General features: G+C 35.1%; 1 protein-coding gene across 7 annotated transcripts in view; it reads left to right on the forward strand.

The window, feature by feature from the left end:
* BCAS3 (BCAS3 microtubule associated cell migration factor) overlaps window positions 1-17672 on the forward strand; it is a 532941-nt gene that overhangs the window by 237049 nt on the left and 278220 nt on the right. For all 7 annotated transcript variants that reach the window (XM_041000469.1, XM_041000472.1, XM_041000471.1 and 4 more), the window contains 2 exons: window positions 704-869; window positions 2570-2670. In XM_041000469.1, the coding sequence (XP_040856403.1) occupies window positions 704-869; window positions 2570-2670 (267 nt within the window). The remainder of the gene's footprint in view (window positions 1-703; window positions 870-2569; window positions 2671-17672) is intronic.

Consider the following 17672-nt stretch of genomic DNA (forward strand, 5'->3'; position numbering starts at 1 on the left):
ATTAAGGATTTGTGAAAGAGGGAGGGATTTGTGTGTGTGTGTATTTAATAGGCTTTATTTTTTTATGGTAGTCTCAAGTTCATAGCAAAAGTGAATAAGGGCACAGAGATTTACCATAAACCACATATCCCCACACATGGATAGCCCCCTCCATTGTCAACGTCCCACACTCTGGGAGTACATTTGTTAAAACTGATAAAAGTACATCAGCACATCAGTGTTTTGGTTTGTTTGTTTGTTTGTTTGTTTTGATTCAGTAATTTAAGTTTATATTTAAGTTTCCTGAAATAAAGTAGATACGATGGTAGACTGATTTCGGCATGCTGTCCATGCATTTCACTCAGTCCTTTCCTATACATCTGATAGATACTATTCAATTTTATAACTTGGGGTTAATTATATGGTAGCCAAATAGAAAATGACATAGAATATTATTTGTATTAGAATTTTGGGAATGCTGTTCTTGAAAACAATTGCAGAAAAAATTTTAGGGAATTTTGATAGTGTACAGATTTTCATTTTCCTTAACATCATATTAGAGGTAACCTATAGATAGGCAAGGAGCAAGCAGTACATATAGATTGCTGTCTTTTCCTTTTTCCCTAATAGCCACTGGAGCCCACTGACAAGGTCAGTGACTTAATAAATAGTATACTGTGCTCTTCCATCATCAAACATCCAGATTTTGTTTCTCTGTTTGTAGATCAGTCCAAACAAGTTGTAGTTGAATCTCTCTATATTATCAGTTGCTATGGAACCTTAGTGGAGCACATGATGGAGCCACGAGCCCTCAGCACTGCCCACAAGATCAGTGATGACACTCCACTGGAAATGATGACATCTCCTCGAGCCAGCTGGACTCTGGTTAGGTAGTATTTCCTTTCATTTCATTTTTAAAAACACCTTTGTTGAAGTATTTCATGGATAAATGTTGACACATGTGTACAAGCAGTAAAATTATAACCACAGGTAGATTGAGACACATACCTATCACTCCTAGGTCCATTTGTAATTTCTCCTTCTTTTGTTCTTTTTGTCACTCTAGTTTACAGTATCCAGAATTTTGTGCAAATACACATACAAGATGTTTTTTCTGGCCTGGCTTTTTTCATCCAACAAAATGATAGTTTGCTACTTTTGCATTTGCCAAATAATTTAATGCGGTAAATTTTACCCATTGAAAAGTGACTTCTCATGAACTTTTACACCTATCACTTGCAGACCATTTTCAACATCACAGTGTGAAATCCTATAGGCACTTCCATTTTCCCCAATACTTTAGCAATCTTTATGTCTTTATGAATTTGCTTAATCTGGTCAATATACTTTTTTTTGACAGGCTTGCTACATTTAACATGTTTTTAAGGTCCATTCAAGTATAACCTGTATCAGGGTTGCATTCACTTTTATAATCAAATGTTATTTCATTTTATTGATGCCATCCATTTTTATTTTACCCATTCATCACTTGTTGGAAATTTTTCCTTGTAGCTATAATTGTTAGTGCTGCTATGAACAATGTTGTTGAAATGAAATTTTTCTGTGGACACATGTTTTCAATTTTCTTGACTGTATGTCCGTGGAGAATACCTGTATTTGAACTCTTTTTCTCCTTACTCCTTTTTATTGGCTTTTACTGGAGTTTTGCTTTCCCTGTTTGCAATTTTGTGTTCCACAAAAATAGATGCCCATTCAGGGGAATGAGCACTAATATTAAGTAGATTCAGAATTTTTTCTAAAGCAGTTCCCAAAGAAGAACCTTGGGTAGACAAAGTATAAATGCTGATTAAGGATAAGGGCGACTCTAATGAGTACAAAATTAATACAATATTTATGAGTTACCTCATAGAACAAGAATATGAAATCTGGAATAAGAAGTGCTCAATATAGTATGTTGTCCAGGCTAGGAAAGTTATTCCTGAAGGAAACAGACACAGATGGATTTGAAAATTATCCCTGTCCTTTGCCAATTTAAAGTATTCTATTGATTCTTTACTTCTACTTTACTGTGTTGGATCAGTATCTGATTTACCACACTTATGTAGAAGCAGGTAAAACTAATTAAAATGATTTTACTACTTTGTTGAACTGGTGAATTATTTTGGAAGTTAGATCTTAACTAGATCTGTAAGAAGTCTTCCATTTACAAGCTATATATTAAAAATACACTCATGTTCTATAGATACCTAAAACTATGTGCCCATATTCTAAAAGACTTAAAGATGGTCAGAAATTATATAAAATTAAGCTTAGTTAAATGTGGCATTTGAAATCTGTACTTCCTCTCTGCAGATCTTCTGAATGTCTCATCTGCCTTATTGGAGAATCTTCTGCTGTTAAGCTAATATGGACGCCTTGTCATATGTGTGACACACAGCTACCTTTTAATTCTCTTGAAGCAGATGGCCTAGTGTTTCAGATTTCAGCACGTTCATTTTAATGATTACAAGTTCATTTTAATGATCACAAAAATATTGTGAGTTTCTGTCAATAACTGTGAGCGATGACAGTCATGATGATTTGCAGCCTATATATTAAGCTAAAGTATTAATATTCTTTGTTTTCTTAGAACCCCTCAGTGGAATGAATTGCAGCCACCATTTAATGCAAACCACCCTCTGCTCCTCGCTGCAGATGCAGTACAGTATTACCAGTTCCTGCTAGCCGGCCGTAAGTAATTCTGATGGTTTTGTTTCCCCCGCTTCTATATGACCTTTTCGGATCTGATCTTAAAATCTTACTTTTAAAGCAGCCTTTTATGTTATAACTTGTCTGTATGCCATAGGCCCTAAACTTAGGTGGTAAGATACTTAATAGGATATAAGCCATGAACCTGAGCACATATTCAGTGTATTTCTGATTGCTTATGTTCTCTTCCCATGAAATACATCCCTGCAATGATTATAGGTAAGTTGATGGCAGTATGTGAGGGCTGTTGCAGAATATTGAACAGAACAGAACATTAGAATGCTAGATAGGATATAATAGGGAGTTATGTAAAGCCTTGAATATATTTCTAACAGGAGAAAAAAAGTAAACACTTTTCACTGTGAAAGTTATGTCAGCAGGTTTTTCTTTTGTATACTTTTACTTGGAATAATATATTCCATTGATTTCTAGATATACAGCCTTTTTCTTATGCAAGTGATGCAAAGACAGTATTTATTATCCAATTTGTGTTCACAGAATTAAAAATCCTTTGTAATTATAATTTAATTTTGTAAAATGGACTGAGTCCTAATATAACTTGATGGCCCTGAATACTATGTGCTTTTAAGAAACTCCCAAAAATAAGAACTGACATATTTTTAATGAAGTTTTATTGTAATCAACTTATTATCTTGTCTGGCATAATATAAAGCATGAATTTGAACAGTTTAGAGTTATTTTACTTCACTTTTTATTACATGTTATGTATTATACTGGAGAGAGAAAAATTTTATAGACATCACTGTGAATTATGAAACTCTACAACCAAAGGGAATAGTTGGTAATTATGAAACTACAACTAAAGGGAAATGTTGCCTGGTTGCATAGTTGAGTTCATTGCTTCTTCTAACACATGTTTATTAGTACCTATTATATATCTTTTTATTTTATTTAAAGATAAAACTTTTTATTTAAAGATAAACTGTGTAATGCTTTGTCCTCAGTAAATTTGTTACCTAGTACTAGAGATAGATATTCAGTATATAATTACAATAAAGAAGAGAGGGTTTGTCAGTGGAAGAGCTTGTATTAAACCAAGACAGCAGTGATATAAATTACCAACGTTGATTGGTTCAAGAAACAGGGTACAAAGAAGTTGTTTCTAGGTTTTTAACTCTCTAATGAACTGGAAAAACAATAGCTTGTCAAATGGGTACATTTTCTGCTACCTCTAAAAAGGGCCAAATAAATGATTGTTGACTTATAATCATACTTGATAGTTTCAGAATTGATATTGATTCCTGATTTGATATTTTTATACCTATTTGGTCACAATCTGCAGCTGTCTCTTTTAATTTCTTTGTTCTGGTGATTGGGTTGATCAACATCACCTCAGTTGCCCTCAATACCCTTGTCCAATTCTTAGAACAACAAAAATTTCGAGGTACATAGTTTGATACCCACCATTCAGGTAGACAGTATTAAGACTTCAAATATTTCCCAGCACAGGACTAAAATTATCAGAACTGCATTTTAGAAAGATCACTTCAGCAGTGTTTGCACAAGAATGGAAGTGGAGACAAGCTGAGAGCTTAACTGTTGCAGAGAGGACAAGTAGTTGTTGATGATTTCTGTGGTTTATAACTATAATAAACATTTTATATACCTGTAGATGAAAAGACTTGGATTCCAGTGCCAAGTCACCCTTGATAAATGTAAAATATGAACACTAACATTTGCTTTTATGAAGATCATGAAATTATGCTAAAGTCCTTGTGAAGATTGTGAAGCAATATATGTTTATCATTATATAGCTTTGTTGGTTATCACAGTGATACATATTTTCATATGATAGATTTCTGGTACTTTCTAGTGTTCAACTTTTTAATTTAAAGGAATTTATTAATACATTAATCTCAGAATGACAGCACCTGAATGATAATTACCACATCAGAATTCTTGTGTCAATGTGATATTAATACAAAGAGCATATTAAAGGGGTTCCTAGATAAAATTCTAATAATATAATGCTACTTTCTATCTCCCCTCCTTCTTCCTTTCTTCCTTTCTTTTTTACTTTGTGGGATAACATGTATTTAACTTACATTATAGTTAAAGGCTTAATACTGTGCTAAGTAATGCATTGAGCAAGTAAGAAAACAAAAATTATAGTTCATCAGGATTATAGAGAGGGATATGCTTAAGTGAAAATATGTTCATTTGACTCATATACCGTAAACTAAAAAATAAGCACAGATCATCAGAATTATAATAGTATTTCTTTTGTAGTCTTTGGTTTGACAAAGATCTTAAGCAGAGTATATATTCAACATTAGTGGTGATATATTTTTTGAGTTATGTGATTTTAATTGTGCTAAATCAATAATTAAGTGAAAGAAATGATTAATATATCTTTTAAGTTAATACAATAGATAAAAATTAACATATTAAAAAACTAAGATAATCCTGAAATGATGAATATTTCTCTATTTTATATTGAATGTAGAGATCCAGAATTAGCTCCTACCTAAAACTCAGCTGTTCGTTCCTGTGTGAATATAAGCTATTTGAATGATATCTTCAACATGACAGTATGTTACTTGGATAAAACAATGAAATATGAAAAACATGGGTCTAAGGAGTAGAAACCCAGAATGTAACTGATGAAAGCAGTGCTGGTACCACTGAAGACTACCCTAACCTGTGCATCAGTTCCATGCTTTCAGCTAGTAAGAGCCTCTTAAGAAGGCATTATTCACTCACTTTCTTTGCCATTCCCTTTCCGGAAGCCTCTTGAAAGATATTGTACCTCTTAAAGCAAAAGGATAGCATAATGATGCATGAAAGTATTTTGTTTTTAGTTTTATTTAACCATATTGAAAGCTTGCTTATTTTTCACCTTGAATACCTTGGTAAATATTTTCTAAAATTATTTTAATTACAACTATGTAGGAAATTTAAATGCAAATGTCAGAAATGTTAAAAGCATTTCCTTTATTGAGTTTGAATATGTAGATCAAGTGAAACAGTCTTGTGTAAAACCACAGAAGTTACAATACTGCTACAAAAAGAGTGATGGAAATGGGAAAGAGACATTGTTTTAGAGAGAAGGGAAGAGCAGAGCAGGATGCTTAGTTGCAAATTGGAGTTCAGCCTATGTGACAAAACAGTTGGTCAGTGGGAGAAGGTCAGGGAGATTTACCTAAAGCACTAAAAAGAGTTCATAACTGGGACTATCATTAAGCATTTCTTACCCATATTAGTTGAGTGGGAATGACCAAAATTGAGGAATTTTATTTTTATTGAGAGAGATTAGTGGTCTGTAAGTTGATACATTAAATTGACTGTGTCATAAAGTACACCATTCAAGAATGTTCTATGTGGAGGTCATGATAGTGGCAGTGATGACTTATTTTTCAAAGGCTTAATCCTATGAAATAGTTTTACTAAGTAAAAAAATGGTCTAGTAACAGCAATTTCATACAGTTTATCTTAGTAGAGTGAACAATTTATATGTACAAACTACTTTATATAATCTTGCTTGCTCACAGAAGGTGAAAGTCATGAATCTCATCCAAAGTATTTTTTTTTCTTGTGACAAGCATTTAAAACAAAGAAAGTATAAAAAGGTTACATTAGAGATAAACAATTTTAGAATTACATTTTTCACTGCAAAATGAAAAGTCATAATGACTTTTTCTGACATAGATGTTTTGTCATTGTTTCCTTTAACAGAATCAATAGAAAACCATGTAACAGACCAGTAAGCAACATTCAGCTCTGAGTGTGATCCTACAGTTGTCAGCATTTTCTTTGGTGCGCTTTAATGCTTCCAAATTGTAAACTAAAAACAGAATTTACTAATTTGTTTTGTAAAAGCTTTGTTTAGAGGATAAGTAGTGTTTCTTCATTTTCTTTCAGATAATTTTACAGCAGCAGTAATTTATTTTTATTTTTACTTACCTGTTTAAAAGGTAGAGCTAGAGAACAAGAGCAAGAGAGTGAGAAAGATTTCTATCCACTGGTTCCATCCCCAAATGGGTGCATCCAAAATACAGGAGCAGTTGCCTCCATTCAGATGTTATGCATGAGTGGCAGGGCTCACTCAGTCTTGAGTCTTCATGTCTTCAGTCTTTCATGTGCTACTTTTCCAGATACATTAGCAGGGAACTGGATTGGAAATGGAGTAGCTGGGTCTTAAATCAGAGCTCAAATGAGATTCTGGCATTATTTAGGCAATGACTTAACTTGATGAAATACATCGCCTGAGAAGTATTTTTCAGTTGCTAATATTAATTAGCTTTTGGTGAATGTAGTTTTCATAATTTGGATTTTTGTGTGAAATAGGTTTTCTGCAAATGGTAAGTTTTCCCCCTTGATTTACACTGAGCTTTATTTGAAACAAAAATATATATCCATTCAATGGAAATATTTCATTGATATATGAGCTTCAGAAAGGTGACTGGGATCCATTGAATTTTCCAATGCCTTATTGGTGATGTACAGTCAGCCCCTTCTATCCTTGTGAATGGCATCCAAGTGATTGCAGATAAAAAATGAAGGATGAAAAATTTGTATTGAAGAGGAGTTCTTTCTTGTTATCATTTCCAAAATAATATAACTGCTATTTACATACCCTTTATGTTCGATTAGGAATAATAAGAAATCTCAAGATGATTAAATGTGTATGGGAAGGGTTGCATAGGTTATATGCAAATATTACACTTTTATATAAGGACTTGAAGTTGGGTAGGGTTTTGTATGCATAGGGATTATGAAACCAATTCTTCATGGACACTGAAGGATGGCAGTTATATCTCTTCTTCTACTTTTGGCAGCAACATAGGAATGGGAATGGTAGAGAGAACTTTTCATATGCTTCAATTTGACCTCTAATATTGATTGTTTTTTGAGAGTCCAGTTGAACAGAGCGATCTCACTGAGAAGGGACAACAGATCAGCTTTATTTTTCTGTCTGAAAGAGACAATAGCAAACAGAAGAACTTACTGATGTAAAAACTGTTTTCAACTCACTTACATCAGGATACAAATGAAGAACAGTGGTGATGGGAAGCAAAAAAGGCAAGCCCTGCTGTTGCCTCAGTCTGTTGCCATGACAGAGTTTCTAGGTTGTGTCATGGTAGGAGGTGATGGCAGTGGGGTGAAGCTGAGTGTAATCACAGACTCCCAGAGTTGAAGATTAAGACCAAAAGCAAGCAAACAAACAAAAACCAAAAAAAGAACAGGTGTCAGCAAACTACCATATACTCTTCCTGTAAAGAAAGCTTGCTTGGCTTACAGCCACACCATTTCGCCTGCATGTTATATGGCCAGCTGTAGTTGAGAGAGAGCAACAGAGACCATGTGACCCACAGAGCCCAGCATTGTTTTAGTGCTTTGAAACCTGAGTCTAGAAGTTGTTGAACAGACCAGACAGGAGATCTGTGCACATGGAAATCTCTGAAGATGTGCGAGAGTCTTCCTCTGGAATTCTAGAGAATGTAGATGGGTGTAAGGAATTGTAGAAAAGAACCATCTGAAAGTAAAAAGGTGCGTGGGTGCTCACAGTAGCCTAGTGACATTATGGGAAGAAATGTAACTGTATTCCTTATATAAGAAAAGTAAAGATGTATAAAGTAGAAAGACAGCTGAAAACAATCAGATAGATATGAGAATCTCAGTGCAGATAAGCTGCAGTGGATAAGATTGAGGGCACATTATAATTTGCAGAGGAAAATATTAGTGAACATACAGCAAGAGAAATTATCCAAAATGAAACAGAGATGAATGAATTTTAAGTGAGTATTGCTGAACTGTTAGCATAGTCATGTGTAACTTCCTAGTGGGGATACATTCTGAGAAGCCTAGCATTAAGTATTTTCAGTTTTCTGTAGTCATCATAGCATGTGGTTTTACCAACTGAAATGACTGTGACTTCAATAGTCCAGGTGATGTATGGGATCACCACTGTATATGCAGGCCATCATTGACCAAACCCTGAAGATGGGATGGTAGAACAGATGAAATAATAGTCAATAAAATTCAGATTTAATGCAAACTGTCAAAGCATTGATTGAACAATATCAATAAATACCAAGTACAGGAAACATGATGAATTCCATGCCAAAGTACATTGCAATCAAATTGCTCAACATTATTGATAATTTAAAATTTTTAAAAGATTTATTTATTTAAAAGGTGGAATTACAGAGAAGGGAGAGAGAGAGAAAGAGAGATCTTCCATCCACTAGTTCACTCCCCAGAAGATTGCAATAATATGGGGTTGGTCCAGGCTAAAGCCAAGAGCCCAAAACTAGGAGCTGTTTTTGGCTCTTCAATTTGGGTTGCAGAGACACAAATACTTGCGCCATCTTCTACTACTTTCCCAGGCATATTAACAAGTAGCTGGATTGAAGTAGAGCAGTTAGAACTTTAATGAGTGTCCATATGGGATGCCAATACCACAGGCAACAGATAAACGTGCTATGCTACCACACTGACCCCCAATAAAATTCTTAAAGGCAGCCAGAGGAAAATATACATTCCATAACGTAGAACAAAGAAGCAAATTCTTTTACATAATGGAACAACTATTAAGCTATTATTCTGCTTTCTAAAATATATATTTAAAATGAAGAAAATATAAAAAAAATCCTTTTTATAAAAGCTGAAAAAATCTATCTGCCCTACAAAGAAGTTGTTCAAGTACAAAAAATTGGAAGAGATAAAAAAGATTGAAGAGAATTACTAATGATGAAAACATGGGTAAAACATATCATCTTCTAAATATTAAAAATACACAGTTGACTTGTTTTGCAATACTACTGGCTATTTAACAGAAAAACATTATTGCATTGTAGTTTTTAAACACTCCAATGGACAGAGAGACATGGACATATCCACACATAAGATGTATGACAACAGTATCATAAACGTATATAGGGTGGACATTAGAACTGTTATATGGAAAATGATGTTACTTGAAGGTATTCATTGGTTAACTTACATAAGCTTAAAAGCAACCACTAAGATAAAAAAGTAGTTATAACTAATTTGACATCAAAGGAAGTAAAATGGATACAAGCAAGATGATATAGTCTTAGCTGCTAACATTAGTTATGAATGATCTGAACTTTCTAGTGAAACATTAGATGATTAGATCTCAGGGGTTTTTTAAAAGATTTTATTTTATTTTTATTGGAAAGGCGGATATACAGAGAGGAGGATAGACAGAGAGGAAGATCTTCCATCTGATGGTTCAGTCCCCAGTAACCGCAACAGCTGGAGCTGAGCCAATCTGAAGCCAGGAGCTAGAAGCTCTTCCGGATCTCCCACGTGGGTGCGGGGTCCCAAGGTTTTGGGCCATCCTCGACTGCTTTCCCAGGCCACCAGCAGGGAGCTAGATGGGAAGCAGGGCTGCAGGGATTAGAACCGGTGACCATATGAGATCCCAGATCGTGCAAGGCGAGGACCTTAACCACTATGCTAGCGCCAGGCCCCCAGATTTCAGTTTTATAAAGCCCTTACTCTATGCCATTTATGAGAAACACTTTGAGTTACCACAATAATGCTAGCATAAGTAAAACACTCTAACCAGCGACAAAATACACATTCTTTTTAAGGGCTTGACAAGGAATGTTACTAACATGGTCTTTTCTAGGCCAATAAAATAAGCCTAGAAGTTTAAAAGGGTCCAAGTCATACAGAATGTATTCTTTGATTACAAGGGTTGGCATAAATGAATAACTAAATGAACTTTGTAAAGTTCACAGAGATTTGGAAATTGACACTATTTTGGTTCCCAGAAGTAATTTAAAATGATAACCAGAAATTATTCTAAACTTATTGAAATTGAAATCAAAACCATAACCATGTCTTAGAGTACTACTCAGTTTTTCTTAAAAACAACAACAACAACAGCAACAACAAAAACCAGCATCTTGAGCTTTTAATACCTACAAAAAAAGGAAGTAGCATTGTTTTATAGGGGATACTGCCTGCAATACCAACATTCCATATGATCACCTTTTGTTTTCTATCTGCCACCCTTTTCAAAACACCTCCCTGTTAGTGGCCAAGAAAAGGCAGCGGAAGATGATTCAAGTGCTTGGACCCCTGTTTCCCATGTGAAAGATCTAGAAGAAGTTCCTGACTTTGGAGTGGCACAGCTTTGGCCATTGGAGCCATTTGGGAAATGAGCAATATGGTAGAAGATTTCTCTCTCTCTTTTTCTCTCTGTCTTTACCTCTCTGACTTTCAAGTAAAAGAATAAATAAATTAATCTTTGAAAAGTGATGGATCTCATAAAAATTATGCCCAGCCAAAAAAAAAGACTTTCTTGAAAAATTGAGATGCTCTGTGATTACATTTATACAACAATCTCAGAATGATGATATTTAGTGCTGAGCAGGGTGAAAGGTCTTAGGGACAGAATTGGACAATGGGAATTGAATGTGCCAGAAAATGGTTGGAAAAAAAAAAAACACAAATGCTTGCTATGATGAAATAGTTTTGTATCTTTATTGTAGTGGAAACCACAGAAACTTAGACATGAACAAAATTGATTAGGTCTATGTCTACATAAAATCAGTGTATAGAAAACTGTATATGTGAAACTAAATTCTGATACATTAAAAAAATGTGATACCTGAAGGACATTCTCTGCTTTTGAGCTCTGTTGATGGGTAAGCATAAAATATCTGTTCTATTTCATAACTCCTGTGAATCTGTCATTATTTTTAATGAATCACATTAGTCTTCAAGGATGCTGAATCCTTTAGCATCAAAAGGAAACGTTTGACAGCTACAGCTTCTACACTGAGAACTAGAGTATATTTTTTAAAATACACAAAAATAAGGAAAAAGGAAATAGTAAAGATAATAATGTACATCATTAAAAGGAGAAAATTATGTACTTTTGAAATTACATGAAAATGAATTAAATTTTATAGAATTTTTTGATCTTTGGGTTTATTGTTTCTTCAGATTTGACAATTTTTGTTCAATTGGCCTTCAAATGTATTTTGTATTATCCTTGTTCCTATTACTCCAGTTACGTTTATGGTGAACACTTCCTATTTTCCCTGTTTACCGAATGTTTGTTATTTCCAGAACTTTAATGGATTAATTATTCTATTTTTCTTTGTTGCCAGCCTCATTTAACATATTTGTTATTTCACATGCCATGTTTATCATGTCCCGAAATCCAAAGTGGGTCATTTCTCATTATGTACATGTATTTTGGAACTCTAGACAGCAAGATATGTTAGGATGACAAGTGTAATCAGTGTTTGAACAATCGCTTGAAAGAATGATATAAAAGAGGATATAGGACTATGCTTTGGGAGTTAGCTGAGAGAATAGGGAATTGAAGTAATCATACTAATTAATCATACTAAATCATACTAAAAATCCAGTTGAAACCTTACTTTGAAGTTAGTTTTGAAAAAATTATTCTTAGTTTTTATTATTCCAAAAAAGTCTGTTTCTGCTTTATACTATTCTATTAATGTGTTGAGCTTCACTAACAATTTAATTTTATCTCTATAAATGAGGTAGATTATTCTTTATTTTTAATTTTTTTTTTGACAATTATGTATAGGCTGGGATTTTCCCCCCCAAACTCCCACCGCACATCAGGTTTTTTTCATTTTGTTACAATAGTGTAGTCTTTCATAAGGAATCATGATTCTATCAATTTCTTAGTTAAGTGTACCCCTACATTATTGGTGCAAGCAAAAATTTGAGTGGGTGAGGGTTGGTTGGGCTTTGCCACATCATCAGATGGCAGAGGCTGGTACTGGGGGCTAATTCTGTTAAGGTAAATGCCAGAACCACCTGGAGAGTGCATAATCCGGAAGTTGGAATGGCCTACTAGGGAGATAGTAGGCACCTCCCTCATGGGTAACCTCTCCCACTGGAGAACACAAAAACCAGAACAGGGGCAGACCTGGCTAGACAGAAAGGCACCTGCCAGTATGTGTGTGGGCTGGATAGTAGGTTGATTGGGTTGAACTAGGCTTCAATGCCCATTGACAAGTACTGGAGCTAAATGGGATGTGGGACAGACTGAACAAGCCTGAGGTACATACTGACAAGCATGGGAACCAGAGTAGGAAGTAGGCCTTGTGGGGGTTATAGGGAGTCACCCCAAATAAGATGCAACTCCCGCAGGTTTGCGTGAGGGCCCAGTATTAAGTGGGCAGGATCGGGCTGGGCTCCCAACACCCATCGGTTTGCATGGAAGACAGGGCTGGAAACAGAACTGACCCAGCAATTGCAACCATCAGCATGTGCATAAGTTGATTGGAGTGACAGACTGTGCTCAACCCTGTACCCTGCAACTGAACTGCTAATCTCAGAATCCCAACCATGAAGAGACTATGTCAGCCAATTGATTCTGAATAGGTTTCATCACTAGTGGAACGGTGTGATTGGCAGCAATTCAGACCTGTTGAACTATCAAAACTGCTTGAGCAAGACCCTTGGAGTGTGCCTCTTAAAAATAGTGGTATCTTTGTTTTACACATAGAATCAAAAGTCAATAGTTGAGTGAAGTTAGATTATATGAATTTTGGCTTCTGGCTAAGTTTTGTGCCACTGCCTGTTCACTACAATTATGAAACTAGAATAAGTTGCCTTCTAATATGAAGCCGTATATTTTGAGCACACAATTTAAGTAATTTTAGAATATTTAATAAACTTTTTTTGTTGAAACAGCATATATACAGACAAAAGGAGGTACAAAAAGAAACATCTTCTACCTGCTGGTTTACTCCCCAAGTGCCTGCAGTGGCATGAGCTGAGCCAATCCAAAGCCTGGAGCCAGGATCATCTTCCTAGTCTCCCACACAAGTGCAGAATTCCCAGGCCACAAACAGGGAGCTGGACGAGAAGTGGAGCAGCCAGGATATGAACTGGCTCCCATATGGCATCCCAGCAGGTGCGAGGCGAAGATTTATTCACTAGACCACCATGCTCGGCCCCATTTTAGAATATTTTAATATGTCCTTAGCTTTGCACTTCAGCACTGATATGTTTTGTGCATGCTGTTAGTACTAGCTCACGTTTGTAGAAAGGATAATGATACAGAGTTAAAATATTATTCTCGGGGCTGGTGCTGTGGTGTTATAGCCTAAGCCTCTGCCTGGGGTGCCCGTATCCCATGTGGGTGCTGGTTTGTGCCCCTGAGCTCCACTTCTGATTCAGCTCACTGCTTTTGGTATGGGAAAGTAGCTGAAGATGGTTTAATTCATTGGCTCCTGTTACCCATGTGGGAGACCCTGAGAAAGCTCCTCATTGCTGCCTTTGGATGAGTTCAGCTCCAGCTATTACAGCCACTTGGGGAGTGAAACAATGCATGGTGTCTTTCTCCTCTTACTCTATCTTTACTTCACTATATATTTGCCTTTCAAATAAGAAGAAATCTTTTAAAAATTATTTTAAAAATTGGTGTTCTCTGTCATAGAGAGTAGACTTCAAGAGCAGTTAAATATGTATCATTTTTCTTCAGACATGCTCTCAGATGTTATATTAGATTTAACCTAACATCCTGGATTGCTTTGCTATTGTGGTATGTCCCAAATAAGATGGAGGTACTCAACAATATTTCCTCGCATTGTCCATAATAAATATTTGCCTAAGAGTAAGTAAGGGTGGAAGGGGAAGAAATGTTTTGCTTTTATAAAGGAAACTTGTAATGCAGGACTTATTTTAAGAGTGTTTATAAACTATTGTTGGCAATAGGGTGTGTCGTACCACTATGTTCAGTCTATAATCTTAGTTAGGAATTGTCCTAAAATTGAATTACATTTGATGATTTCACTAATTTATACTCAAAATATATGTAAGACCTTCAAAATGTTCATGGAAAAATGTAACTAAATATAATATGCATTTTTATAAATTTTATGAGTGCCCCTTTTCAATAGTTGACACATGTCATGACAGAGAGAAATGATGTTAGTTAAGTACAAGGCATTTATCTTAAGAAACTGAAAGTTGAAAACAGATGTTGAATTCAGTCCTTAATGAACACATTGTGAAACTGAAGTTTCTTGTTTAATGAAAAAATGTGAAATAGTTGAATGAAAGTACCATCAGCAGTCTGCATGCTTGATGAGTCATGGATTGAAAAGTTTGCAGTGGAATATCCTTTTCACTTAGTACTTAAGGCATACGTTCTTCTTACTTTCTTCCCTGTCACTAGATCTTCAGGCCTGGAACTTTTTCTGTCATTGCTGATATTTGAAAACACCCAAAGTCCTTTTTATTATAACCTCATTATGAAGCTAATCTTGGCATTTTCTGTAATTTCCTGTAATATGAACCGATTGTAAAAATGTCTTATTTGTCAAATCACTTTTTTTATCATAATTGTTGTAAAAGTTAGATATTATATAATAAGATGTTTAAGATTTCTAAATGCCATTCATATTTAATTTACAAAGTTCTGTATGAGATTTAGAACATGGGAATATTTTGGAGTGTTCAAGAGCTACTATTTTTAAGATACGGTTAAGTAGGCCTTCTTTTTATTGATAGTAGTAATATTTATTGCATTAGAGTGGAAGATTCAGCTGCTATTAGTCATTGATTCTGACATTAAAAGAAAGATGGTCTGTTGCTAATAATGCTTTTGTTTCATCTTTTGTTTCTGATTACATTAGTTAATCCCATCTAATGATAATCTACTGATATCTGTAAATGTACATAATTTGATTTCTTTATTTTAAAACAGTTATTTATTTTTATCTGAGAGTCAGATTTATAGAAAGAATACAACACAAAGAGAGACTGACTGACTCTCCAACTTCTGGTTCATTCACCAGTTAGCCCCAATAACTAGAACTGAGCGCATCCAAAGCCAGGAGCTTCCTCTAGGTTTTCCAGTGAGCACAGGGTCCCAAGGACTTGAGCCACCTTTTGCTGCTCCCTCAAGCCACAGGCAGAGAGCTGGATCGGAAGTGGCAAAACTGGGACATGAATAGGTGGCCTGTATGGGATGCCATTGCTACAAGCAGAGGATTAGCTTGCTAACCTATCATGCCAGCTCCCGTGAATGTACATTTGCCAAAGGTTCTAAAGATACAGGATACAGGAGTACCTATTAACCCTTTTCTCCAAAATAAGTAGCCAAAGTAGAATGGTCTGTCTCTGCTTACCTGTGGGAATATAATGACTTGATATTGGCAGGAGTTTGTAGTTTGATTTGCTATCACTTCCATCAGTAGGGTTAATTGCTAATACACGACTGAATGGGAATTTAGGGGGAATGCTGTAACTGTCTGCTATGTTAGTAGTAGCAGGAATTCTGGCGCCATTTCAGGGTCATTATTTGTGCCTGTCTATCAGAGTAAGAATACAGTTGTTTCTCTCAGTTTCAGCCTTCTCTATAGAATTTCTGTCAATTGTTTGACTCCATTAAGTATGTGGAGGAAATAAAAGCCTGAATGACCAATCCACCAGGGGCTATGGATAGACCCTTTCTTTGTCCATATTCAGAGCACTGCATTAGGTCTCATTATCCATTTATAATAAGTGACCTCTGCCCCTTAGGTCATTGAGAAATATTCAGCGTGCTTTTCTGACACATAGGGTACCTTTCTTGGCAGACATACGAAACAATGGGATGTCTGGCTGACTGGAGGATCAGTGTACATTGTAGGATTTTAAATAAATATAAAGCCTTGTACCAAATCACTTTGTCAACATTTTTTCTTTGCTATTCAATGGTTCATAAATGATGCCAGGGTAGCATAAAGCCTATAAAAGGAATGCAGTATTCCTCTCTTCTTTTTGCCTCATTCTTAATTCTAAAGGTTTCTTTTTTCTTTGTTTTGATTTTGTTTTCTAGAAATGGTTTGCCTTCATCTCAGATTTTTCATTTTTTCTGATAGAGAATTATATAAAAACCCTTTAGTGATTAAAGAAAGCCTTCATTTCTGCTAATGTTGGAAGTATGCAGAATGAGCATGTTTGCAAAATTTTTGGCCTCTGTTCTGCTTAAGTGTTGTAACCAAGCCTCTGATTGAAAGTTTGGAAAAGTTAGACATGTCTCTAACTTATTTTTTTGGAGCTTATTTGAGTATTACATGCATAATAGACAAGTAAGTCAGTCATGTATTTAAGATATTTGGGAAAGGAAAACGAGATTGAAGGCTCTTCTTAGCTAGAGATACGAAGAAACTTCCAAGTTTTAACTTACATTTTAGAATATTTGAAATACTTTTGGGAAACACCAAATTTCCCATATCATTTTTAAAGTTTAAATGCATAATTTGCATTAATAAACAGCTTTTCTTTTTAAAAGTCTATTTCTTTTGAACTTGTCACACAGCTAATTTTAGTGAAAGTACATGGGATATACAGTATTTGAACAGTTTCTGACAATGATTTAGAACTTGATATATCCACTAGACTCAGGCATCTTACTACAATGGTGGTGGTGTTCTTAGGTCCTGGGACATGGTAGTACCTCTGCATGAATCACCATTGATTCTAAGCACAGATTTTTCTCTCTAAAATAGTGATGGAAAACCTTATTGTTGTTAGGACTCTTTCTTTGACAAGAATTAATATATTAGGCAGATTATAGCACTGTTTGACAAATTGCTTACTAAATACATCAAAATTGATTGGGCATTCTGTATTTGAATTGACAAATGGCTGCATTAGGGGAAGGAGGGAAATCCATTAATTATAGCTGCTCTCTACCATAGGAAATGTAATCTTATAAATATGGATTTTGCTAAAGCAAAAGCCCCTACTTTATGGTAGAGTTGCCTATATGTATCTACACCTTTTTGTTGTTAATACAAGCACTGCACTTAGCTGCTGTCCTTTAAATAATTTTTAAAATTCTTGTGGACCTAGAAGATGTTCTTTATGCTTTTCTGAATGCATAGTGACTCTCAAAATACTCCAAAAAATACCAGGGAAACCCTTAGCTGAGCCTTTTGTTCAATTTTCACTCACACCCTTTGTGCGCCTTGTTTTTGCGTGTTCCTGGGATTTCCCAGATT

This window comes from Ochotona curzoniae, unplaced genomic scaffold (assembly GCF_017591425.1).
Source record: "Ochotona curzoniae isolate NIBS_2020 unplaced genomic scaffold, NIBS_Ocur_1.0 scaffold_2453, whole genome shotgun sequence".
NCBI lineage: Eukaryota > Metazoa > Chordata > Mammalia > Lagomorpha > Ochotonidae > Ochotona > Ochotona curzoniae.